This window comes from Pipistrellus hanaki (assembly GCF_964339955.1).
Source record: "Pipistrellus hanaki genome assembly, chromosome: 15".
NCBI classification, from domain to species: Eukaryota; Metazoa; Chordata; class Mammalia; order Chiroptera; family Vespertilionidae; genus Pipistrellus; species Pipistrellus hanaki.
Window position 1 is genome coordinate 2,261,090 of NC_140517.1, and position 24,311 is coordinate 2,285,400.

General features: G+C 64.0%; 1 protein-coding gene across 2 annotated transcripts in view; it reads left to right on the forward strand.

Moving 5' to 3' along the window:
• Positions 1-23,200, forward strand: part of NKD1 (NKD inhibitor of WNT signaling pathway 1) — a 40,835-nt gene extending 17,635 nt beyond the window's left edge. The window contains exons 4-10 of one of the 2 annotated variants that reach the window (XM_084905509.1): positions 9,011-9,077; positions 17,186-17,292; positions 20,065-20,160; positions 20,392-20,539; positions 20,913-20,997; positions 21,721-21,848; positions 22,358-23,200. In XM_084905509.1, coding sequence (XP_084761635.1) covers positions 9,011-9,077; positions 17,186-17,292; positions 20,065-20,160; positions 20,392-20,539; positions 20,913-20,997; positions 21,721-21,848; positions 22,358-22,929 — 1,203 coding nt within the window. In that variant the 3' untranslated portion in view covers positions 22,930-23,200. The remainder of the gene's footprint in view (positions 1-9,010; positions 9,078-17,185; positions 17,293-20,064; positions 20,161-20,391; positions 20,540-20,912; positions 20,998-21,720; positions 21,849-22,357) is intronic. The other variant, XM_084905510.1, reaches the window with a different exon arrangement.
• The last annotated feature ends 1,111 nt before the right edge of the window (positions 23,201-24,311 follow it).

Consider the following 24,311-nt stretch of genomic DNA (forward strand, 5'->3'; position numbering starts at 1 on the left):
TGTCTCAGGTCTGAGGGCTCCTTCCCGGGGCTGTGGGGCCGAGTTCCGCCTTTAGGATGCTCGGGGGCTCCCTGCTGGGGAGCAGGCCCTGTCCTGTCTCTCCCCCCCCTCACCCCCCTCCATGGAGCCGGGGCTCAGCTGGGGACCTGCACGTGTGGTTCTGGCTCCTACAGGATAAAGTAATTGTTTTTAATCCGTTAGTTGCCAGCATTTAACGATTGGACATTTTACATAAAAGTCCAGATAGGAGAGGACGGGAGATCTGCAAACACCGGGCATACGTGTGGGCGTGGCCACCAGGGGGCGCCATGTGGAGCAGGGCTGCTTAATGGGACGGGGGGGGGGGGGGGGGGGGGCGCTGGCATTCGGGAGACATTCCTGGTTATGCTAGCCTGGCGGGGGGCTGTTACTGGTACCTGGTAGATGGAGGTCGGGTGCTGTAAACATCCTGTAGCACAGGATGGCCCCCCAACCCCCACATCCATTGGGTTCCCCTTGGCTCCAGAGCTTCCCAAACCCACTCCTGGCTTCTGGAAGATCCTGAGTTCCCGAGATTGGTTGCTAGCCCCTTGTCTTATTCCTGCCTTTTGTTCAAAGTTGAGACGAATTGCCCACCCCCTCCAACAGCTTGTGAATAACTGTTTTCCCCCAAAATAAGTTCTTAGTCCTGATCAAGGTAGGAGGCATGGCTGAGCGCCCCGGGGTCTCGGCGCTGACTGTACTCGGAGCCTCGGGGGGCTGCGTGGAGGAGGCAGGCTGACCGGTGCAGCCAGGGAGCTTTCCTGCATTGCTCTGGCCTTGAGCTGCCCACCGGGGGAGGGTTTGTTCTCTAGACTCACGGCATGACTTTTTTTCCTTTCTTCCCCTGATGTGGTCTGGGTAACCCTAGTTGTTATCGATACCAATAAAAGCGGAATACGCTCATTAGACCGGACGTCCTTCCGGACAAAGCCGGGCCCGAGGGAAGCCCGGGTCCCGGGTGCCGGAGGGGCAGCCGGGGGAAGGAAGGCTGCTGGCACGGACTCTGTGCATCGGGCCTCTCGTACAAATACATCTTGGTACTATGGCGGCTGAATACATCAGCACAGGGGTCGGCCACTGCGGCTCACCAGCCACAGGCGGCTCTTTGGCCCCTTGAGTGTTTAGCAAAGGCCAGCTGTGGAAGACCCTAATGAAGTTAATAACAATGTACCTACCTACATAGTTTACGTTTAAAAAATGTGGTTCTCCAAAGAGATTTCAGTCGTTGTCCTGTTGGTAGTCGGCTCTGTGGACTGATGAGTTTGCCGACCCCTGGCCTAGGATTGTACGTGCGCCTCACATACCTGTCTGAAGCAGGCCTCCTGGCGGCAAGGTGACTGCCACTCAGGTCCTGATTTCGTGGCCCAGGCTCCTTCCACCTTCTGGCTCACTCATCGGCCAGGGCTTCCGAGTTCTCTGCCTGGAGCTGATGAAAGGGGAATGAGAGAATGGAAAATCTCTACCTGCTTCTCAAGATCCCTGGGTGCGAGGTGGCGCATAGCACCTCATCCCATGGCCCCATGATGCAAGGGGTGCTGGGAAATGTAGTCCCATCCGGGCAGCCACCTCCCCGTGACCCCCCCGCACTGTGGAAGGGGGAGAGTGAAGGAGTGAGTGGCTCAGGTACCTAACGCCGCCCCAGCCCCACGGCAAGTCCCGGGATGGGTGCAGCCGCTGCCTCTTGCATTCACTCCGCACGGGTACCACACCCGTGGGTGTGCCTCTCTCCTGCCCGGTGCCCCGAGGGCCTCTCTGCCTTTGCAAAGGTGTTGTCTTCTTCGAACTCCTCGCAGAGATTTCGAGTCCTCCTTGCTGTGTGGGAGCCCCCCGCCCCTCTCCCCAGCCTCTTGCTCAGAAGCAGCTGTGTTGGGAGAGCTGGCGGCCCAGCCAGCGCCCGCTCCCTGTGGTCGGTGTGTGGCTCTGGGCACTTAGTGGGCTGCCACAGAGCCGGTGGCTGGTTTTTCTGATCCGGGATGCTCTTGGTCTGTTCTGCAGCCCCGCTCCGCGGCTGTGAGTCTCCAGGGCTGGAGGAGTGGGACCTGGAGGAGGGGTGCAGGGGGCGGGGGGGTTAGGGTTAGGGTTGTGGGGGGATCGTGCAGAGGGAGGCTGCCAGCTCGGTCGCCCTGAGCTGAGCGGTGGGAAGATGTGCTTCCCGCCCAGCGATGCTTCTGTCTCTCTGCCCGGCCGTAGCGAGGCCACTGCTGGAGCAGATGCCAGCCTGGATCGGGGAGCTCCCCGGGATGCTTCTGGAGGCCGGAGTGCATTGCCCGCCCAAGGATGTCTCCGCTAATTAGCCCATTAGAGCCGACGGCCTCAGATCGTGCATCGGGAGCTGTCTGCTCATCACGCCTCGGAAGTGATTTCCGCTAAACGATTGAGGGCCCTCCTGCGCCCTCCCGGAGACAGCCCCTCGGGCCTCTGCCTGAGCTCCTGCCAGGATGCGGCTCCGACTCCGCTCTGTCCCGGGAGAGACCTGCTCCCCCCACCGGGGCCGGGGGAGGCTGGGTCTGACAGGTGGCGTCTCCAGACCCCAGTCTTTGCAAAGAGCCTGGCGGCCTCACACCTTCCAGCCTGGGGGGTCCTTCCCGGGCTCCCCGGCAGGTCAGGCACGCTGCTGCCTCCGGGAGGTGCCGCTCTGGAGAACAGAGAGGGGTCGTTTTCTTCTTGTTGTTGTTGTTCCCTTTCCTTCAAAACGTGGCCTTTCCAGAGATTTTATTCCAGCGGATTTGGACCAGGCGGTGCCGGCCCCCGTCCGGGCGCCAAGAGGCCGAGGCCCTCGCTGGCGTTTGTGCCGAATCTGAAGCCGGGACCGGGGCTGGGACAAGGGCAGTTTCAGGCTGGTCCGCTCGGGAGCGGGGGGCTGGCCGGGCCGGGGCGGGAGCAGAGACGGCGCCCAGCAGCTGGGCTCTGTCAGCCGCTCGGAAACGTGGTCCCCGCGGCCAAGGAATGCTGGGCCCGAGCTGGGATGAAGCTGCCCTGGACGCACATCCCGGGCCCTGGAAGGGGCCGAGCAGCCCGGGCAGCGGGCCGAATGGGGACTGGGGCCGGGATGCCGGGAACTGCGAGCTGGCCTGACTTCTGAGGCCGGGCTGGCTCTCCAGGGGCCTCCTGCCTCCAAGACCCGCCGCCAAGCGCCGGCTCAGGCGGCCGCCCCTCCTCCCAGCGCTCCCCCCTGCCCCCCCAGCCCCCACCGCAGGCGGCCAGCCCTCATCCCTCATCCCTGTCTCTGTGCCTCAGCCTCCCCCTCTCCTCCCCCCCCGGGCTGCATCGGAAGATCACGGGCACCGAGTCCTCTCCCTTCTCTTCGGGGAGAACCTGCGATGGTAAAACCAGAGCAGCCGAGCGGCAGGAACGGCTGCCGTGTATCCACGCGCCCTCAGGTTCCGTGTTTCCTCCCGCCTCTGGCTGCGGAACGCACACGCCCAGGAGGCTCTCGGCTCCTCCGTGGGCTGTTTATCGGATGGGGTCAGTCCGCCAGGCCCTGACCTCCGTCCTCCTGCCGGCTCAGCCCACCCGAGGCCCCCGCCCACGCACAGGACCACGGGCCCACCTCCCGGGACCGCCGGCCTCAGGGGCGGAGCTGCTGTGGGGAGCAGGGCGGCCATCTGTGGATCCGGATGTGTCCCCCAACCAGGCTGGACCAGCCCTGCACCCTGCTCTCCGGCCCCGCGTCCAGCCCCACAGAGACACGCAGCTCCAACTCAGAAACTGCAAACAGTACGTTTGTCCACAGCGTGTGTGTTTATCGGATGCGGCCCCACTGTGCGCCCGGCTCTGTGGTGCTGTCCCTGTCCTCGTACGATCGCTGCTCACAGTCAGGCTCCGGAGCACAGCGCCCCCTGCAGGCCTGGCGGGCGCCCCACGGGGGAAGCAGAAACACCCACGTGTTCATGCCTCCTGCATGCCAAACCGACACACGCTAAAGGCATTCCCGCGGGGTCATCCCTTTGGGGGGAGGGAGGCCATCCTGCTTTTCTGTTATCCTTCCTGCACTTCCCACGAGCGTCGCTCGCACACAGGTCTAGAGTGCTTCCAAGGAGCCAGGCGCTGTCCTCAGTGCCCTGCGAGTGTCACCGAGGCCCGGCCTCCCGCCGCCTCCATGGCGTGGGTGTTGCTGCCCTGAGGAGGGAACTGAGGCAGGGGGAGGGGAACACCTTGCCCAGCATCACACACAGAGCCAAGACCCAAACCCCAGGCAGCCCGGGGCGGACGCTGGGCCCCAGGCCCCTCGGCAATGCTGCTGGCTCCCTGTGGCCCCACTGTGCGCTCAAGACCGTCAGCACTCAACCCGCTGTGGGCTCAAGACCGTCAGCACTCAACCCGCTGTGGGCTCAAGGCCGTCAGCACTCAACCCGCTGTGCGGGTAAGGCCAGGGGGTCCTTCCTGGGTGCTTCAGGCAGCGGTGTGTCAGCCCTTCACTCCACGCACAAGTTGGTTTGCAGTGTCTGAGTTGGAGTTGCGTGTCTCTGTGGGGCTCTGTGCCCACGTGCTGGCTGGGGTGGGTGGGTGAGAGGAGGCAGACTGGGCAGGACTCCTTCAGCCGTTCGGTTCGTAAGAGAAAAGCAGCGCACGCTGGCTCAAGCACAGGGGGCGAGTTAGTGGTTCATGTCCTCGGAAGGCCCAGGGCAGTGTTGGCAGACTGCGGGCCTGTGCCAGGCAGGTGGCCCTGACTGGAGGGACCCCATGCATTGGGGGGCAGATGACAGCGCCGTCTGTCCTAGCAGTCTGGCTCCCGGCCACCCTGCTCAGCAGGGCACACACGCCGGACCCTGGCAGCAGTGCCAGGCCTGTGCCCGGGCCAGGAGCCGCTGGCAGAGGCAGTGCCGGCTGCTCGGAGATCGGAGCCCGTCCCAGCCCCTGTGGCCTCTGCCGTTACCACCGCGCGGCCGCGCGGTGCGGGAGGCGGTGGTGGCGGCTGGCTGTGTGGCGGGCAGTGGCAGGGCGGGGTGGGGTGTGTGGGTCAGGGGCTGGGGCAGGAGCCGGGCACCTCCCTTCTGGAGGCCTGGGGCTCCTCGGGGGAGAGCACCGGCTCCCAGGCCGCGGAGAGCTTGGCCAGGCCCTCCCTGAAGGAGGGCAGGGTGTCCTCACCTCAGGGCTGTTGTGTCCGTGACCTCGGTCACTGCCACCAGCCCGTCTGACCCTGCTTCCCGCCGGGCAGCTCGGAGCACCGGGCGGGGAACCCCGGTGATGCCAGCCCCCGGGCCGCCCGCCCCGGACGGCCTGCCTGCCCCGGTCGTCCAGCTCCGAAGTCCCGGCGGCTGGAGGGTTCTAGGTGACACCAACCTGGCCCCTTCCCTTCGGCGCTGGCCGGTCTCCTCCGTGCCCAGCGGTCACATTCTGGAATCGGGTGCTGGGAGCCTCCAGCGCTGTCTCCCCCTCACCAGGTGCTGCCCCCTACGGCCCCCTTCCCCACCCCTTCCCACCTGCTGGAACCAGCCCGCTGGCTCAGGGTGGGGTGGGGGTGGGGGACCTCCGTGCTGGACTCTTCACAGCGCCTGGATCCCCGAGTGTGACCCACAGGACACGGCGTGGGGGTTGGGGGGCGGCTCGCGTGTTTCAATCCTCTTCCAAGGGCATTTCCGCCGATTTTTTTTTTTTTTTTGAGAGAGAGAGAGAGTGGAGGGGAGGGAGGAGGAGAAGGAGGAGAGAGAAACATCGATGGGTTGCCTCCTGCACAGGCCCGGGCCTGGGCTAGGGATGGAACCTGCAACCCAGATACGTGGCCGTGACCAGGAATCGAACCCGGGACCCTTCAGTGCTCAGGCCGGTGCTCCAGCCACACTGGCCAGGGCATGTGTTATTATTTAAAAAAAAACAAAAAACCCACTAGGACCTCACACACCTCCGATTTTACCCATCTTATTGCTTATGGCAAGAGTTTTTTTTTTAGAGAGAGAGAAAGAGAGAAAGAGAGAGACCCCACGGTGGCAGCCCAGATGGGACCCAGCTCTGGGGCTCGGGGGTGTAGGGAGGAGGGTGTGTGGCTGCCCTGGAAGCAGACTCTGCTGGCCGGCTGCCTGTGGCCCCAGGGCGGGAGCCCTTCCTGCTAGGCTCTGCCGTCAGCCCCCCACCCAGGCCCACCCACCTCCAGGCAGACCCTGGAGTCCAGAGAACAAGTGGGGCTGCACCCCCGGGTGCGGGAGGCTCCCCAGGACCAGCGGCTACTCTGCGGGGAGGGAGGGAGGAGAGCTTGGGAGCGGAGGGGGGAGAGCTCGCCAGGAATGTCCTGGGGCGGCTCCAGGGCAGGCTGCTCAGCGGGCAGGGAAGGGTTTCAGGGTGGCCGGCCCTGCCTGCAGCCCCCGCTCCCCGCTGGCCGGCCCAGCCTTGCGCATTCCTGGGGCCTCCGAGCTGAGCTGGCCCCGCTCTGCGGGCACCGGAGGTTCCTCTGAAACCGGGCACCCACATCTGGTAGCTCTTAGCGCGCAGAGAGGCTGAGGGAGCGCCGGGGGCGGGCGGGGGAGCCGTGCGCTCCGAGGACGGAGCCAGCCGCGCAGACAAAGGGGAAGGAGCCGGCTGAACTCCAGCCCGCTCCCCGAGGCCGCTTTGATGTGGTTCCCGTCCCCCGAGGCCTTATAAGGCATCCTGCCTGCGCTGTGGGCCGGCCTGGTGCTGGCTGCACACCCGGAGACCAGCCGGAAGCTGGCCTCTCCCCCTGGGGCCCCGTGCGGGCCGAGGGGGGCAGTGCCGGGGTTCGGGAGGGAGGCAGGTCTGGGCCCTGTGGCCCGAGAGGCCCCCAAGCCCGGCCACTGCGGGGGAGGCAGCCGGGCACCAGGCTGGGGCGGGGGCAGAGGGTCTGGGGGCCCAGGGGGTCTGGGGATCCAAGAGGCTTCTGATGAGAACGTGGAGCAGAGGCTGGGCTCACCGCCCTGGCGGCCAGAGCAGAGCGGGCCTGGCACCAGCGGTGGGGGCTGGGCAGGGGGTGGCTTCCTGTGGGGCGGGGGGAGTAGGGGGTGGGGGGTGGGGGCGAAGGGCGTGGGCGCTGGACCCAGAGGGCTTGCCTTCCCTCCTGGCTCTGACTCCAGCCGAGTGACTGTCTCACAGGCGCCTTCGGCCGGGCCGGGAGCCGCCGTGCAGCGAGCGGAGGGGTGGCCCCGCAGCTGCCGGCGTCTAGGTGTCCCGAGGACAGTCCCGGCTCCTGGAGGAAGTGCCGCCCGTGGCCAGCCTCCGGCGGAGGGAGGCGGCATCGCCCAGGGAGGGCGTGAAAGATCAGCCCCGCTCGGCTGAGGGCCTGCCCCTGAGCCTGTCCCCGTCCTGTCACCAGCTCCCGCTCCCCTGTCCGTCCGGCTCCGTGAACACAGACAGACAGTCCGCACGCCCCGGACATGGTCCGGGGTTCGGCCATGGCGGGGGGCGGGGAGGGAAGCCCTCCTGGGCCAGGAGGCAGGGCTGGTGCTGAGCCAATGGCCACCTCGCAGCCACCTTTAGGGAGGAGAAGGCAGGGCCCGGGTGATGTGAAAGAAGAAAAGGGAACAGACCCTAAAATGCCAGCTGTGTCCCCTCCCAACAACAGCAGACAGGAGAGGGGCCCCGGCTGAGCCCAGTGGATAAGACGGAGGGACCCCGAAAAGTGATTTTAAATTTTTAATCATTTTTTTGTTCATCGAGAGGAGCACTGGTCTTTCTTTCATTCTTAAAAATATATATATATATTTTATTGATTTTTTTACAGAGAAGAAGAGAGAGGGACAGAGAGTTAAAAACATCGATGAGAGAGAAACATCGATCAGCTGCCTCTTGCACACTCCCTACTGGGGATGTGCCCGAAACCAAGGTACAGATCCTTGACCCGAATCGAACCTGGGACCCTTGCGTCGGCAGGCTGACGCTCTATCCACTGAGCCAGACCGGCCAGGGCAGCACTGGTGTTTCTGTTAAGCATCCGAGAGGCAGGACTTTCCCCTGACTTTCTCGGAGAGGGTGCTTTCCTGCTCCTTTTGTTTCTCAGGAGGGAAGCTGGGACAGCCGCGGGGTCTGGGCTCCGTTTCTCGCTTGTCGCTCCGTGGGTGCAGAGCTCGGCCCGTGCCCTGGTGGGCGCCAGGAGCCGTGAGGCCGTGTAATCCCCCCAAAAAACTCACCGCTCCCGGACAAGAGGAGGTTTCTCAAAGGGGGCCCCCCCGGCCTGCTCCTGAGGAATAAACCTCGGGGTCTGACGGGGTCGAGGGATGCCGCGAGAGGGCCACATGATGCGGTTGTCCACGGTGCCCGTTGCCATAGTGAGTCCTGCAGGAAGGGGCCTGGTTTCACTTTGTTTAGAATCATCTTTTCTGATCCCAGAACTCCTCTCGGCAGAACACCAGTAAGTACAGAAGACAGTGTGTCAGCTCGTCTTAGCCTTCGGTCTGGAGTCGTCCTGCTGGGCTGGGGCCGAGACGTGGCCTCTGTGGGTGTCCCCATGGGGGCGGAGGTGGGGTGTGGATATCCCCAGCCATTGCCCAGCCTGAGGACAGACCACGCTCCTGGCCAACCAGACAGCCCGAGGGGCAGCCCGACCAGCTGAGAAAACTTACCCACACACAGCAGTGTGACAGTCAACTTAAAAAAAAAAATATATATATATATATATATATATATATATATATATATATATATTTATTATATACACACTTTTATTGATGTTAGAGAGGAAGGGAGAGGGAGAGAGAAATATCCGTGATGAGAGAGAGTCATGGACCGGCTGCCTCCTGCACGCCCCACACTGGGGATGGAGCCCACAACCCGGGCAGGTGCCCTGACCCGGAATCGAACTTTGACCTCCTGGTTCATAGGTCGACACTCAACCCCTGAGCCACACCGGCCAGGCTGATGGTCAGCTTTTCAGGTGGACGGGCCTGCCCCATGGGCCCGCATTCCCTCGGACAATCACGGGGCGGGGGGGGGGGGGGGGAGGCTTCCTCGCCACCATGCAGGCACATGCTCACGACCAGGCCAGGTGCCACCTGACCCCCCCTCCCCCCAGGCGCCCTTCACACCCTGTCTTCCCTTCCCCCAGGAGCTGGTGGGCGAGGTTTTCAGAGAGACGCTCAGCGAGGAGGAGGAGGAAGACTTCCGACTGGAAGGTACTGGCTCCATCACTTTCTTCCCCCCCCGGGGGGGGGGGCAGAGGGGGTGGGCCTTCTGGTCTACCACACGCCCTGCACACCCTCCAGAGCTCCGGGTCCGGGGGGAGGGCAGGGCTCCGGGGGAGGGCTGGGGAGCACGCGGGAAGTGTGGCTCCCACAGTGCAGGCCCCGAGGGGAGCGGGGCCACGGGGGTCCCCGCTGTGGGGCTCGGATGGGCTGTTTGACCTCAGCTGCTCCGCAGGGAGTGAGTGTAGTGGCTCCTCATGCCCCCTCCCTCCCCCCCATCACCCTCCGTCACCCAGCATCAGGCATGCCGTGAGTGCTCCCTCCCGGAGCTGTTCTGATCCCCACTCTCCACTCGTCCACTCCCCTGGAGCACACACATGTGGACTCTCTCCCCACCCCACCCCCATTTCACCTCCCTCCTCTCGGCTGTCACGCCTCCTCTCTTCGAGGGGAGGCCCTGCGTGGAAGACAGAATGGGACCCAGAGGAGGGTTTGGACCGGGTTGTTCTGGTCAAGCTGTTCGGCCCCTCCCTGCAGACGAAGGCTCACACAGGAGCCCGGGCCAGAAGGCGGTTAGAGCAGAAACACGCCACGTACAGACGGCTCTTGATCCTGTATGGAGCCAGGGCCCCGGACCCCCGTCCCTGTGCACAGGTGTAGATGCCTCGTGGGTGCTGCTGAGGAGCTAGAGGCCGAAACACAAGAGCAGCCGCTCCGGGCACGGGAGGAGGAGCCTCGGGGTGGGGGTGGGGTGGGGTGGGGGGCAGAGAATGGCGCAGGGGACGGTAGCGCTGGCTGTGACCCACGGGGTAACTTTTATAAGAATGCCGTCCACATTCCCTGTGACACGCAGGGCGGAGGACGGCATTGAACAGGGGACGCAGAAATCAGTCCGGCCGTGTGAGTGGCTGCTCGGGCTGGGCCCTGTGCGGACAGTGGCCACAGGAGGCAGGTGCTGCGGTGTCTGGCCGCCGGGAGGCACCCACCTGGCCGGGCGGGTGGGGGCGGGAGCGGTGGGTGCCCCCCGCGTGCCGGCCCGGAGGCGCGTGGAGTCCTGAATCTCCTCTTTGTCTTCCCGTTGGCCAAGTTCACGGCAGCTTGGCGGCCGGAGGGCTGTGCAGGGAGGATGAATGGCCGGCTGAGGCAGGAGATGAAAGGAGCCTTTAGCCGTCCCGGGAGAGGCGGGCGTTCGCTCCCGCGTTGTCTGTGAAGCCGGCCCTAATCCCGCGTCTTAGCGGCCGTAAGCGGCCAGCTGGGAGCACGCGGGAGAGGAGATTAAGGCCGGGCTGGGGCTGGGGCCATGGCGGGCTGCAGCTCCCTTTGAACTGCAGGGAGAACAAAGTCAACATCAAATGTCCGAGCCCGGCCGGTGGGGTCTGGCGGGCGGCACGTGGGGCTCGGGAGTGGGGCCCTCCCTCGGCTGACCGGCTGACCCGGCCCCGGGTGCGAGGCCAGGGCGAGGTCAGCCCCACGCCTCCCTCCAGCACCCGCCGGACTTCCCAGCCTCCCCGGGGATGGGGTTCAAGGATGGAGGGTGCAGCCTGGGGCCGGTGGCCTGTGGCCTGAGGTGCAAAGGGGGTGGGGGGGCTGTGCAGAGAGTGAGGCCCTTGGCATGCAAGCTCGGAAGACAGCCTGGTTTGGAGAGAGTGCCCCGTGCATGGGAGCTGTGCTGGTGCGTGTTGTTTTGGGGGTCCATCTTCCTTTCTTTTTTGGTTAATCCTCACCTGACGGTATTTTTCCCATTGGCTTTTAGAGAGTGTGGAAGAGAGCGGGGAGAAAGAGAGAGAGGAGGTAGACACGGATGGGTTGCCGCCCACACGCACCCCAACCGGGGCTGGGGATCAAACCGCAACCCAGGCCCGAGCCCTGGGTCAGGAACCGAGGACAGAACTCCGGCCTCGGGGTCCTCATCCGGGTACCGGCTGGGCGCCTGCAGAGGGTGGGGCCCGGGAGCCTGAGGCAGAGAGGCGCTCGCTGGGGAGCAGCAGGGCCCCCGCTGTCCCCCGCGGAGGGGCAGGTGGGCGGGCGCTGGCTCCTCTCCCTCTGCTCAGAGCCGTCGCCCGCTGCACCCCGCAGGCCTGCAGGCCCCGCTCAGCCCCACGGCGGCTCCGCTCGGTCCCCCCTTCACGCAGCGCGGCCCGCACGGCCGAGATGGCGGGTGTCACGTCCCGGGGCGCACGGAGGGTGCGTGCGGGAGGGGGGGAGCTCCCGGCTTCAGGAGCTCGGGGTGAGGTTTTAAACCCGAATTTCACCCCAGCTTTCAGCTCGGGTGGGGGTGGGGAAGGGTGGGAGGGATGTGGTATTTTTAGCCAAAAGAAGGCTTTCTTTCTCTCTCTCTCTCTCTCTCTCTCTCTCTCTCTCTCTCTCTCTCTCTCTCTTTCTCTCTCTCTCTCTCTGTCCCTGCCCCAGCATGTCCCCCTCCCACCTCAAACACATGTCCCTTCCCAGTCCGATCGCAGTGTCACAGCCAGAGGCCACACACCCGATGCTGCGAGGAGAGAAAAAGGCCGAGAGCGTTTGTGGGGAGGGCTCCTCCCAGTCTTTTTTCTTAAAAAAAAAAAAAGTTTTTACTGATTTCAGAGAGAGAGGGAGGGGGAAGGGGAGAGAGCAACATCCACGAGGAGAGAGAATCATGATCTCATGGACCGGCTGCCTCCTGCACGCCCCCTGCTGGGGATCGAGCCTGCAACGCGGGCCTGTGCCCCGACTGGGAATCAAACCCTGACCTCCTGGGTCATAGGTCAGCACTCAACCCCTGAGCAATACTGGCTGGGGTCGAGTTTGCTTTTTTTTTTTTTTTTAATATATTTTATTGATTTTTTTTTACAGAGAGGAAGGGAGAGGGATAGAGAATTAGAAACATCGATGAGAGAGAATCATCGATCAGCTGCCTCTTGCACACCCCCCACTGGGGATGTGCCCGCAACCAAGGTACATGCCCTTGACCGGAATTGAACCTGGGACCTTTCAGTCCGCAGGCCGACGCTCTATCCACTGAGCCAAACCGGTCCCGGCTCGAGTTTGCTTCTTAAGATCTGTCTCCCCTTCGGTCAAACGCGAGCAGCCACACTCCCCGCGTGGCGTTAGCGAGAGGAGCCGGTGGGATGGCGAGTCCCCACTCCCTTCCCCGGGTCCGAGCACAGCCCTCGGCCGGGCGGATCTGTGGGTCTCCGGGACCCCGCTCCCCGGGGAGAGCCTCCCGCCCCGCACGCGAGAAACCATTTGGCCCGGAATGCGCACGCGATACCTTTCTCCTTTTACACACGGCCGATTAGCCGCCTCATTATATTTGGCACCGGCTAATATTAAACTCATCTGCCTCCCCTCCGACAGCTGCTGCGGAGGGCTGGGGCGTCAGAAACATCTCGGCGATCCAGCCCGGGATGGAGATATTTGTGGCAGGTCATCTGCGCGAGGACCATTAAAAAGGTCGAGTGTGCGGAGGCCAGCGCGGAGGCCCGGCCGGTGTGAGCTCTGACATGGGGCTGGCTGAGCGCACGCCGGGCTCCTGGGCCGCAGAGGTTCCGCCGCGCCTCGGGGTGCCCTGGCCACTTCTGGTCTTTGCCGGGGCTCACGTCGTCACTGCCCTGTGTTCTCATATGCGGCTTCTTCCAAAGTTTAATGTCAACAAGGCCTTTCTGGATTGTGTCACAGTAACGGCCTTTGCTGTACCATTCAGGGTCTGGATTTAAAATATATAGATACTAAAGGCTCGGTGCATGGATTTGTGCACCCATGGGGTCCCTCTCGTCCTGGCCTGCGGGGATCCAGCAGAAACCTGCTCTCTGACATCCCCCAAGGGGCCCCAGATTGTGAGAGGACACAGGCCAGGCTGAGGAACCCCACTGGTGCACAATTGGGGCCGGGGAGGGACTGTGGGAGGCTCCAGGGTGTGTCCAGCTGGTCTCACCCAGTCTCAATAGGCCGGACCCCAGCAGCAAGCTAAGCTACCTGTTGGAGCACCTGCCCTCTGGTGGTCAGTGCTCGGCATAGCGACTGATCTAATGAATGGTCGGACACTTAGCATATTAGGCTTTTATTACATAGGGTATTTTATTGATTTCAGGGTGGAAGGGAGAGGGAGAGAGAATCATTGATCGACTGCCTCCTGCATGCTCTCTACTGGGGATGGAGCCTGCAACCCGGGCATGTGTCCTGACCGGGAATCGAACAAACTGTGACCTCCTGGTGCATAGATCGACGCTCAACCCCTGAGCCACACCAGCTGGGCAGGGTCTGGATTTTAGCCTACGAGCAGGATTCAGGAAGGACCTACCCCTTACCCCATATCCCCTTTCCCATGCCAGTCCCAGGCTCAGTCAGGCCAGGCTTTGTGGTGTGCTTGCTGTGTGGCCTTCCCCGTGTCCGCCTGGGGATTTGGTGCAGTGAGCACACCGTGGTGGTGGTGGTGGTGGTGGTGGTGGGCTGTCTGCTCTAGGCCCGTACAGCCCATGCCGTCCATGTGGGCAGCCCAGGGCCCGTGGCCAGCAGCCGCAGCCCTGCAGACACTTTGGTCGTGGCTGCGTGGACGTGGCTGTCCCCTGCGAAGCCACCAGAAGACCTGAGCCAAGACCGCACGGGATCGAGTGCTGGACGGGATGAGTTTATTTACTTACTTTTAAATACATTTTTTATTGGTTTCAGAGAGGAAGGGCGAGAGAGAGAGAGAGAGAGAGAGAGAGAGAGAGAGAGAGAGAGAGAGAGAGAGAGGAACATCCATGATGAGAGAAAAATCACTGATTGGCTACTTGGGATTGCGCCCGAACCCCGGGCTTGTGTCCTGACCGGGAATCGAACACACTGTGACCTCCTCGTTCACAGGCCGGCTCTCCCGCACTGAGTCACGCCGGCCCAGCCCGAGGGGCTGTGTGTGGGCAGCATCCCGCTGGGGACAAAGAGCGTTTGTGCAGATCGGGAGAAGGGGCCCTCCCTCCTCAGACACCTCTCACCGTCTGTTCAGAAATGTCCCCCACCGCCCGCAGAGGGGTGCCCCAGCACCGGCACACGCCGCCCGGAGCTGTGCCGCACGGCCTGCTGGGCTCAGCCGGGCTCCCCGTGACCCCACAGGCTCTGTCCCCGCGGCCGGCGAGGGAGGACGAGCTGCTGAGGAGGGTGGGGTGGGGCAGACGGTTTCCTCTCACAGCCCTCCCCCCGCCCTGCTGCTGGGTGGTGCCAGCTGTCAGCACCTCAGGCTGGGTCGGCCGTGCCATCCCGCTCCCCGGTCGCCGCTGTGCCAGGGCAAACAGTTCCCGGAAAGTGGCCGTGGCTCTCCGGCCTGCCGTCCCGCTCGAGCCGCAGGCCTCTTTCCCCGGGGGCCCGCAGGCGGGTGCAGGGACGGTGTTTACACCCGGCTCAGCCGCTCAGCCTAGCCATGTCCCCGTGCCTCCTCTCTGTCCCCGTGTCCCCGTCCTCCCCGTCGTCCCGGCCCCTCCTCTTCTTAAACAGGGGGAGGGGCGAGGGAAGGGGCCGCCTTTGATCTCCGCGGAGGAAAGAAGTCTGTTCTGTTCAGGCTTTTGGCGAACACAACAAACAGTGTTTAAAATTTAACTTTGCTTAATTAATTAGTAATTCTGTTTAATGCCGTCTGATCTCCCTCCAAAAGGTATTCTGGAGCCCGAGAAAGGGAACATCAAAGGGAGCGGGTGAGGATGGTCAAGTAATGCATTTAATCTGGCAGCCGCCCGGGGTGGAGCGGTGCCAGGCTGCGGGAGCGCGGGGCGGCATCGGCTGGTAAACACCGCGGCTCCGCTCCTCTCCTAAATCTGCTCTTCTCCTCAATCTGCTCCTCCCCTCATGGCCCGGAGTGAGGAGGGACAGAGAGGAGGGACGGGGAGCCGTTTTGGGAGAAAAGGAGCTCCGCCCGGCCGGTGTTGCTCAGTGGTGAGCGTCGACCTATGAACCAGGAGATCATGGTTCAGTTCCCAAGCAGGGCATATGTCCAGGTGGCGGGCTCCACCCCCTAGTAGGGGGGGGGAGCAGGAGGCAGCCGATCCGTGATGCTTCTCTCTCATAGATGTTTCTCTTCCTCTCCTTCTCCCTCTCCCTCTCCCTTCCTCTCTCTGAGATCAATAAAAACATATTTAAAATATTTAGAGAAAGAAAAGGAGCCCTCACCACCGCTGCGCCAGACTCCTCTGAGCCGAGAGCGGGTTCGAGGGAGGCAGCGCTGACATGTCTGTCCCTCCACGGCTGTGCGCGTGGCTGGGCAGGTGTGCGTGCCCCAGGCTCCCGTGGGGCAGGGGAGCAGCAGGTGGGACCCAGCCTGCGCCCTGCAGGTCCCGGTACCCGGAGCGGGTGAAGGCTGCGCCCCCCTACAGCGCCGTCACAGACTTCTCTGCAGAGAGCTGGGGGGGGGGGGGGGGTGGCGGGGACGCACGTCAGACTCTGTGGACCAGACCGTCTCTGTTGCAACGACTCGACTCTGCCATCCTGGAGGGAAGCAGCCATACACAACGTGTGTCCGAGCGACTGTGTCCCAATAAAATTTGATATATAAAAACAGGAGGCGGCCAGGTTTTGGCTGATGGGGGCGTGGCTTGCCAGTCCTGTTCTACGTCACCCAGGGGTACGCCAGAGGGAAGAGACAGGCTTTGCTTTCCTCCTCCTCTGTCCCTTCTCTCCCCTTTCCTCCCACTGCCCCCTCTTTCACATGAGCGGTGTCTCTGTGGCTGTGCCTTGCCATGGAAGCAAGAACAGACCCCCCTGCAGTTGTGCCCTCCAAGAGATCGTCTCGGGGAAAACAAGTTCCTGAGCTGAACAAGGAGGAGGACGAGACAGAGAAGGGGCTCAGAATCTGGTGCCAAAGCCCGTCTCCATTATGGTTTTGTCACTGAGGTTGGACCCTGGCAGCCTGTGGGAGGCACCATTCTCCCTTCTCCAGCCCTCCCGCGAGCCAAATGATGGGTGGTGGATGGATGGATGGTGGGTGGTGGATGGATGATGGATGGATGGAAGGATGGATGGATGAATGGTAGATGGATGGATGGTGGGTGGATGGCTAGATACAGATGAAGGATGGATGATGGGTAGATGGATGGTGGATGAGTGGATGGATAGCTAGATATGGATGGATGGATGGATGGATGGGTAGATGGGTGGGTGGGTGGAGGGTGATTTGTTCTGCACGGGGTAGATGGATGGAGGGGGATGGCTGGGGCGGGTGCTGGTTTGGCCTGGTTTGGTTCCAGAGGGTCCATGTGGACGTAGATGCATGACCCCTGAGTCCCACCCTGACCCTGGCCTTGGTGTCTGCGAGGCTTTCACCGGTGGGTTCTCAGACACCTACCTCCTCCAGCCATTGGATGGGGACAGAGAGAGGGTGAGAGGCCACCTTTGATGGGACAAAGGGGGCGCTGACTGTCCTTGTTCCGGGCCCCTGGCCCCGGGCAGGATGGCTCCCAGTCCTGCTCCCCGGTGTGCCCGGCCCCTGCTGGGAAGGGCCCCCTCCAGGGGCGACTGGGTGGCTTTCTGAGCCAGGATGGGGTGAGGCCCTGCTGATGGAGGACAAGCCAGGCCACTTTGGTCTTCAGAGAAGGCGTGACGTGGGGCGGGTGGGAGTGACGCCCCCCTCCCGGGAGAGGAGAGGGGAGGAGAGGCGGGGGACCTGACGGAGGACAGCGGTTTCGGCTCGGAGGGGCGAGGGGGCTCCCCCGGTGGGAGCCGGGACAGAGGTTTCTTTTCTTGGGTTTTATCAAGTGGAACTTGAAAGGCACCATTGAACCTGAAGGTGGTTTTCTGATAACTTCCCTTTGAACTTGGAGTTCGGTCTCGATAAGCCTGGCCCCTCACATCTCCAGCCAGGACCTGCGCGGGGAGCTGCCGCTTTGAAGACGGAGCTGGCCTTTGTCTCTTCTTCCTTTCCCTTCCCTCCTCTGCGGCCCCCACCCGCCCCCAGGGCTGTGTGTGTGGGGTTAGGGGGGCATAAAGGATGTTGCAGGCCGTGACACAGCCTGTCCCCCGTGAGCAGAGGATGGGTGTGCCCTGGAGGGGCCACGGAGCCGCTGGACAGCCCGGAGGGCAGAGCAGCTTGGACTCCAGCAGGCGGCCGGGGGCAGGGAGGCCCAGCACGAAGCCTCACGCTCCTCCCTGCCCCCCCGCAGTGGCCCTGCCCCCCGAGAAGACCAGCGGGCTGGCCAGTGGCGATGAGAAGAGGATGGAGAAGCCGAGCGGATCCTGTCCGGGATCCAAGAGGCAGCTGAAGCTGGAGGTAAGTTTCCTTTCCAGGCGCTGGGCCTGGGGAGGGTGGTTTTCTCTCCTCCGTGGTGCGTCTCTTCTAGTTCTCCTCCTCCTCCTCCTCCCCCTCCTCCTCCTCCTCCTCCTCCTTCTTCTCCTTCTCCCCCCCCTTCCTCCTCCTCTTCCTTCTCCTCCTTCTCCTCCCCCCTCCCCCTCCTCCTCTTCCTCCTCCTCCTCCTCCTCCTCCTCCTCCTCCTTCATATTTTTATTGATTTCAGAGAGGAAGGGAGAGAGAGAGAGAGAGATAGAAACATCCATGATGAGAGAGAATCATGGATTGGCTGCCTCCCGCACACTCCCTACTGGAGAGAGAGCCCGCAACCCGGGCACGTGCCCTTGACTGGAACTGAACCTTGTACCATTCAGTCTGCAGGCCGACGCTCTATCTGCTGAGCCACACTGGCTGGGGCTCGGTGGTGCTTTTGGAGGAGGAAGCTGAGGCCTGGCCAGATGTGGAGGCCGCTCAGCTCCTCCTGGACAGGAGAGAGAAGGCCCGGGCCTGGACGTCCCGTGTCCTGGGAGACAGGAGCGGGACAGGCTGCCTGCGGGACTGTCTGTGTCCATGGGGGGCGCTCCCCTCAGAAGTCCAGGAGGAGGGGGTGGCAGTAGCTGCCAACCTGTCTCTGAACCTCAAACCTTTGGAGCTAAGCAGAGGGCCAGGGAGAGGGAGGCAGTTAGACTCTATGAGTGCATGCATGAGTGTGTGGGCATGCATGTGTGTGTGAACACACGTGCAAACACACGAGCGTGTATGAGTATATATGTATGTGGACATACATGTGTGTGAGCATGTATGCACACATGTACATGAGCACGTGCGTCGGCATATATATGTAGGTGTGTGCGCATGCATTTGTTAGTTTGCATGTGTGTGAGCATGTGCGCATTTGTGTGGGCGTGTGTGTGTGTGTGAGAGAGAGCAGGTGTGTGCGTGCCCGTCTGTAGGTGTGCGTGTGCGTGTGTGTGTGTGTGAGCAGGTGAGTGCGTGCCCGTCTGTAGGTGTGTGTGTGTGTGCAGGTGTGTGCGTGCCCGTCTGTAGGGGTGTGTATGTGTGTGTGTGTGTGTGTGCAGGTGTGTGCGTGCCTGTCTGTAGGTGTGCGTGTGTGTGTGTGAGAGGTGAGTGCGTGCCTGTCTGTAGGGATGTGTATGTGTGTGCGTGTGTGTGCAGGTGTGTGCGTGCCCGTCTGTAGGTGTGCGTGTGTGTGCAGGTGAGTGCGTGCCCGTCTGTAGGGGTGTGTATGTGTGTGTGTGTGTGTGCAGGTGAGTGCGTGCCGGTCTGTAGGTGTGCGTGTGTGAGTGCCCGTGTGCGGGGTGAGTGCGGTGCCGCCTGGAGCACTTCCTCAGAGCGGAGCAGGCACTTGGCAGGCATCAGAGGACGTGCCACAACTGAGGGAAGCGCGGCTTTGAGCTCAGCGTGGTGCGGAGCGGGGAGCGGCCTGCACTGGAGGCTGGGCAGGGCTGGAGGCTGGGCAGGGCGCGGCGCTGGCCACGCTTTCTCTAGCGGCCGGGCCGGTGCCTCCGCCTGGGGGGCCGGGCCTGCCGTGTGCCCCGCCGGCCGGGCAGGGCGTGGGCAGGGCGGTCCGGCCTCTCTGCCGGTTCTCAGAGAACCTGTGGGCCTTCAAGGCCCTTTCCCGACGCTCCTTCCCAGCCAGCCGTCCTTCCAAACTCTCTGTGTCCAGCGGCCCGGCACTGCCCGCCAGTGCCAGTGCTCACTGGACGGCTCTGTGTGCCGACCAGGCTCCACACCCGTCACCAGCCCCCCGAAGCAGACTGAGACCAGGGCCTGGGGTGACAGGGAGCAGGGAAGGAGGGGGCCATTGAAGGGAAAGGGGTGGCTCACAGCTAGGGCAGCGGAGCTCCGTCCCCGGGTGCCCTCAGATTTGTCCTCCGGAGGGGCATGGAGGCTGGGGTCCCCCCACCCTTCGCCCCCGCCCTGGGCATGCAGTCCCTGGCTTTTCCTCCCGGCTGCCCTCGCACGGAAGCCAGGGGCTGGAGGTGGAAGGTGGGACCTGCCCCCCCACAGCCACGATGAGCACCGAGGGCGGAGGGCAGGCCAGTGGCTGCTCCAACACGGCTGTGAGGGCGGCACCGCCGTTTTCTGTAACACACAGGGAAACTGAGGCTCGGGGAGACACCCCCGGGGGGACGGCACACAGCGGTGGGGCCACACAGGCTGCTGCCTGAAGGACCTTTAGTTCTTTGTGCCCACCCTTCCCCTGCCTTCTGGCCAGGGGCCACCCCGGGAGCCGCAACACAGCTTCCCAAGTTACCATGCCTGCGCGCGCGCGTGTGTGTGTGCGCGCGCGCAAGCAGGTGCAGGTGTGTGTATGTGACTATGTGCACACACATGCATGTGTGTGTGGGGTGCACATATGTATAGGTATGCACAAGTGCAGGTGTGAGCACACACAGACGCACATGTGTGGGTATGTATGTGCATGTGTATGCAGGCATATGGGAAGGGTAGCTTCTAGCCCTTAGTCCACGCTAAGTCTTTCCAAGGCCACAGAGCCCCTCTCAGCCCCTGCCCGGTGTGCCCTTAGCCTGTGAGGTCCCGGAGCCCGTCTGACACCCTGGGGGCATCTCTCCCAGCCAAACCTCCCGCCCGGCCTGGCCGCTCTCCCTGGCCAGCCGCATCCTGGTCCTTACTCTGCAGGGGGGTGGGGGCAGCCCTGTGGCCTGGCCCCCGGGTGCTCCGGCCGCTGGGTGACTGCACCGCATGCTGTCTGTCTGTCTGTCCGTCCAGGAGCTGCAGTGTGACGTGTCCGTGGAGGAGGACAGCCGGCAGGAGTGGACCTTCACTCTGTACGACTTCGACAACAATGGGAAGGTCACCCGGGAGGTGAGCGTGCCGCCTGCCCTCTGGCCCGGGCACAGGGCACAGGTCCTGGGCCAGGCGACTCTGCCCGTGCCCTCCGCTGAGGCCGGGCCTGTGCCTCCAGGTGGACTGAGGCCGGAGGCGTGGGGAGCGGGGTGGTGGGAACGAGGCCAGGCGGGTGCTGAGCCCGAGGCTGCTGGGAGGAGGCACGCCCCCTGCTTCAGACGGCGTGGTTTCTGCCTCCCCTGCGCCCAGGACATCACCAGCCTGCTGCACACCATCTACGAGGTGGTCGACTCCTCCGTCAACCACTCCCCGGCGTCCAGCAAGACGCTGCGGGTGAAGCTCACGGTGGCCCCCGACGGGAGCCAGGGCCGGAGGAGCCTCCTGCTCCAGCACCCCGGTGAGGGCGGGGCGAGGGCGGCGGGCGCCGGGAGCTCCCCTGCCGGCGGGCGGGGCTGTGGGGCCCTGGAAGGGGTGGGGCTGGGATCCGGAAAGGGTTCCAGATGGAGGGCCTGAGGGAGCACCGCAGGGCTGTGTGGCCGGCAGCCAGGGCGGAGGCTGTGTGTGCTGGGGTAGGAGGACGGGCTGTGGAGCCCAGCCCTGCAGTGCGGGGAGGCGCTGAGCAGGACGGGCGGGGTCCCTGGGAGACCCCACTGTCTGGTCCTGGCTCGGAGAAGCCTGGCCACCGAGCCGTTGGGCAGCTGCTGGGCCGGCCCCGGAGGCGTCGGGAGCAGGACGGAGCTGCTCACCGGCTTGTCTGGGGCGGGGCTCAGACCTGCAGAGCGCCCGGCCCCGAGCGGAGACCAAGCCGGCGGAGGAGCTGCGCAGCTGGGACAAGAGGCAGCGGGCCCCGCTCAGGTACGGCGGGCAGGGCGGGGTGGAGTGGGGGGAGGCGGGCAGCCAGGGCACCGGAGCGCGGGACGCACCAGCTGTGTGCCCGCGTCTGAGGGATCCCAGCAGGGGGCTTCCGTCTGCGCTCCCGTCAGGAGCAGCGGTTTCAGACGACAGGCTCACCACGTTTGATTTTTTAAAATAGCTGAGTCTTGCCCGGCCAGTGTGGCTCAGTGGTTGAACATCAACCTATGGATCAGGAGGTCACGGTTCAATTCCCGGCCAGGGCACAGGCCCGAGTTGTGGGCTCCATCCTGAGTGTGGGGCGTGCAGGAGGCAGCTGATCTATGACTCTCTCTCATCACCAATGTTTCTCTCTCTCCCTCTCTCTTCCTCTCTGAAACCAATAAATTTTTTAAAAATAAAAAATAACTGAGTACAGGCCTACATCGCTTTATCCAAACGCTTCAGGCCAGAGAGGGTTGGCATTTGGCGTCGGCTGGTTTGCAAAGGTGCTCACAGTGACCCCTGACCCCTGCTCTGGGCCTGTTCTTCCATGAAAACCCAGGGCGGCCAGGCAGGGGTTGTCTCCACGGACCGCTCTGTCCCTCCCACCGTCCCCGGGACCCAGAGGGAAGCAGCAAAGGGTCCAGGAGGATTGGTCCGTGGCTTCCCAGGAGGCTGTGGGCCCCCCTCCCCTCCCCAGCGCCCCCTGCCAGCTCCTGCCACTCACTCACCTTCCTGTGACAGGTTCCAGGGGGACAGCCGCCTGGAGCAGCCCGGCTGCTACCACCCGTGCGTGGATGAGAACATTGAGAGGAGAAACCACTACTTAGACCTCGCTGGGATAGAGAACTACACATCCCAGTTCGGGCCTGGTAAGGTGGCTAAGGGGGGCGTGGCCAGGTTGAGGGGCGTGGTCCGGCGGAGGGGGCGTGGTCGGGCCAGGGAGGTGTGGCCTGGCTGAGGGGGCGTGGCTGTGATGAGGGGCGTGGCCAGGCCTCAGGTGAATCAGGTGGGTAGTGGTCACCGTCCGCCCTGGGCTGGGGGAAGGCAGAGCTTGGGTTGGTCAGGTTCAGGATGTTATTGGGGGCAGTGACATTAAAAACGTTAAAAAAAATAAGTAAAGTGATGCTGGCTGGTGTGGCTCCGTGGCTGAGCATTGACTCATGAACCAAGAGGTCGCTGGTTCGGGTCCCGGTCAGGCACATGCCCATGTTGTGGGTTCGATCCCCGATGGTGCAGGAGGCAGCCGATCCATGCTTCTCTGTCAAGAATAGCCGGCCCTCCACAGTCCCGGTGAACCAGGGCGGAGGTGATGTGTGGGGCGCGGTGCAGAGCTGCGCCTAGTAGGTGCTCATGACGTACCTGTTGCCTTGGTCCCCAGGCTCCCCGTCCGCCGCCCAGAAGTCAGAACTGCCCCCCCGCGCCTCCAACCCGACGCGGTCCCGCTCCCAGGAGCCAGAAGCCGTCCACGCCCCCCACCGGAAGCCCCAGGGCGCAGACCCCGGCCCGGCCCACGGCCCGGACGCCCCGTTCGCCAAGGCCCCGGAGGCCCAGCAGCGGCTCCGCGGCGCCCAGGACGGGAGCAGGCACTTCGTGAGGTCCCCCAAGGCCCAGGGCAGGAACGCGGGCGTGGGCCACGCCGCCAGGGGGCCCAGGGGCAAGCCCCCTCCGGGACCCGCTCTGCCCGCGGCGTCCCCGGCAGCCCCCCTGGCCGCCGGCCCGGGCCTCCTCCCCGCCCTGGCGCCCCTCGGGCACAGAAAGCACCGGCACCGAGCCAGGGAGGGCCCGCCGGGGGGCCGGGCCCCGCAGGCCCCGGGCCGGGACCACGTGCGGGAGCTGCCGGCGCCGGCCGCGGTGGCCCACGACGGCCAGGCCGGCCAGGCGGTCCAGAGACATGAGCACCACCACCACCACGAGCACCACCACCACTACCACCACTTCTACCAGACATAGGCCCGGCCGCCGCCACACCACGGACCCCCCCCCCCCCAGGCATCCTTATCCTATTAATTATTGTTATTACGACGACTATTGTTATTAATAATTATTGTTACTCCACTAATACCCAGCCCGCCTCCGTGCAGACGGCCCATGGACACACAGAACTAACCCTTATTTATATGCCGTGCGGACTGCGGGCCGGGGCGCGGCCGGGAGAGGCCGGAGGCTCCCTCAGGTTCCAGCTGTGGTTTCTCGCAGGCCCACGCCCTTCCCAGCCCCCTGACCCCCACCCCCGACCCCCCACTCCGCCCCGGAGCCCCGGGCCCGCGCCCTGCCGCGCCCCATGGCTCCCCGGAGAGAGAGCACCGGGTCCGGCCCGGCTCCCGGAGCCCCTCGAACTCTCCGAGAAGATACACAGCTGCTACCTCTTGGTTTATTCCGACGTCCTCCTGCCCTCCTTCCCGGCGGTCACGCGCTCCCAGGACCTCGGAGAACAGCGGGCCCCGCACCGCCTTCCTGGCCGCTGTGTGTGTGCGTGTGTGTGTCCACCCAGAGGCCTCCGCTGTCCTTCTGTGGGATCGTTCCCGAAGAGACACGTCTCCGCTCCCCCCTCCTCCTCCTCCTCTTCCTCCTCCTCCGCCTCCCCCTCCCCCTCCCCCTCGCCCTCCTCTTCCTCCTCCTCCTCCTCTTACTCCCCCTCCTCCTCCTCCTCTCTCTCCTCTTCCTTCTCCTCCTCCCCCTCCTCCTCCTCCTCTTACTCCCCCTCCTCCTCCTCCTCTCTCTCCTCTTCCTTCTCCTCCTCCCCCTCCTCCTCCTCCTCCTCCTCCTCCCCCTCCTCCTCCTCCTCCTCGCTTCTTCGGAAAGATACGCACACCGTTCAGACTGCCCTGAAACCAGACTTCCCGCTCTGGAACCCTCCGGGAGGGAGCCAGCCCCGTCAGCCCCCGGGGCCCCCCCAGGCCGGGCCGCGGGGTGTCGCCGGCTGAGGGAAGACGCGGGAACCTCGAGGTCTGCCCCCCGCAGACACCCACGCGGCCCGGCGCGGTCCCTGCCGCTCTCTGTACCCATAGCTAGACGCCGCCGTCCGTTCCGATGTATCTTTCTATAAATATACACTCTCAGGTACCTCCCCCGTGTGCCCGCGTCCCTGCTTCCCCTGTCCACACCCCTCCGCGCCCAGACGTGGCCCCGCGTGCCTCCCGCGGGGCCCCATCCGATGCCAACAGCCGCTCGCCTGTCCTCGGGGTCGGTCCCTTCTGTGGTCCGGGTCAGAGGTTTGGACAGGCCTGCTGGGGCGCGGGAGCAGCGAGGCGGGGGCAGTGGCCGGAGCTGGCCCAGGAGCATGCTCCGAAGGCTGCTGTTGTCTAATGGGGCCTGGAGGGGCCGCTCTCAAG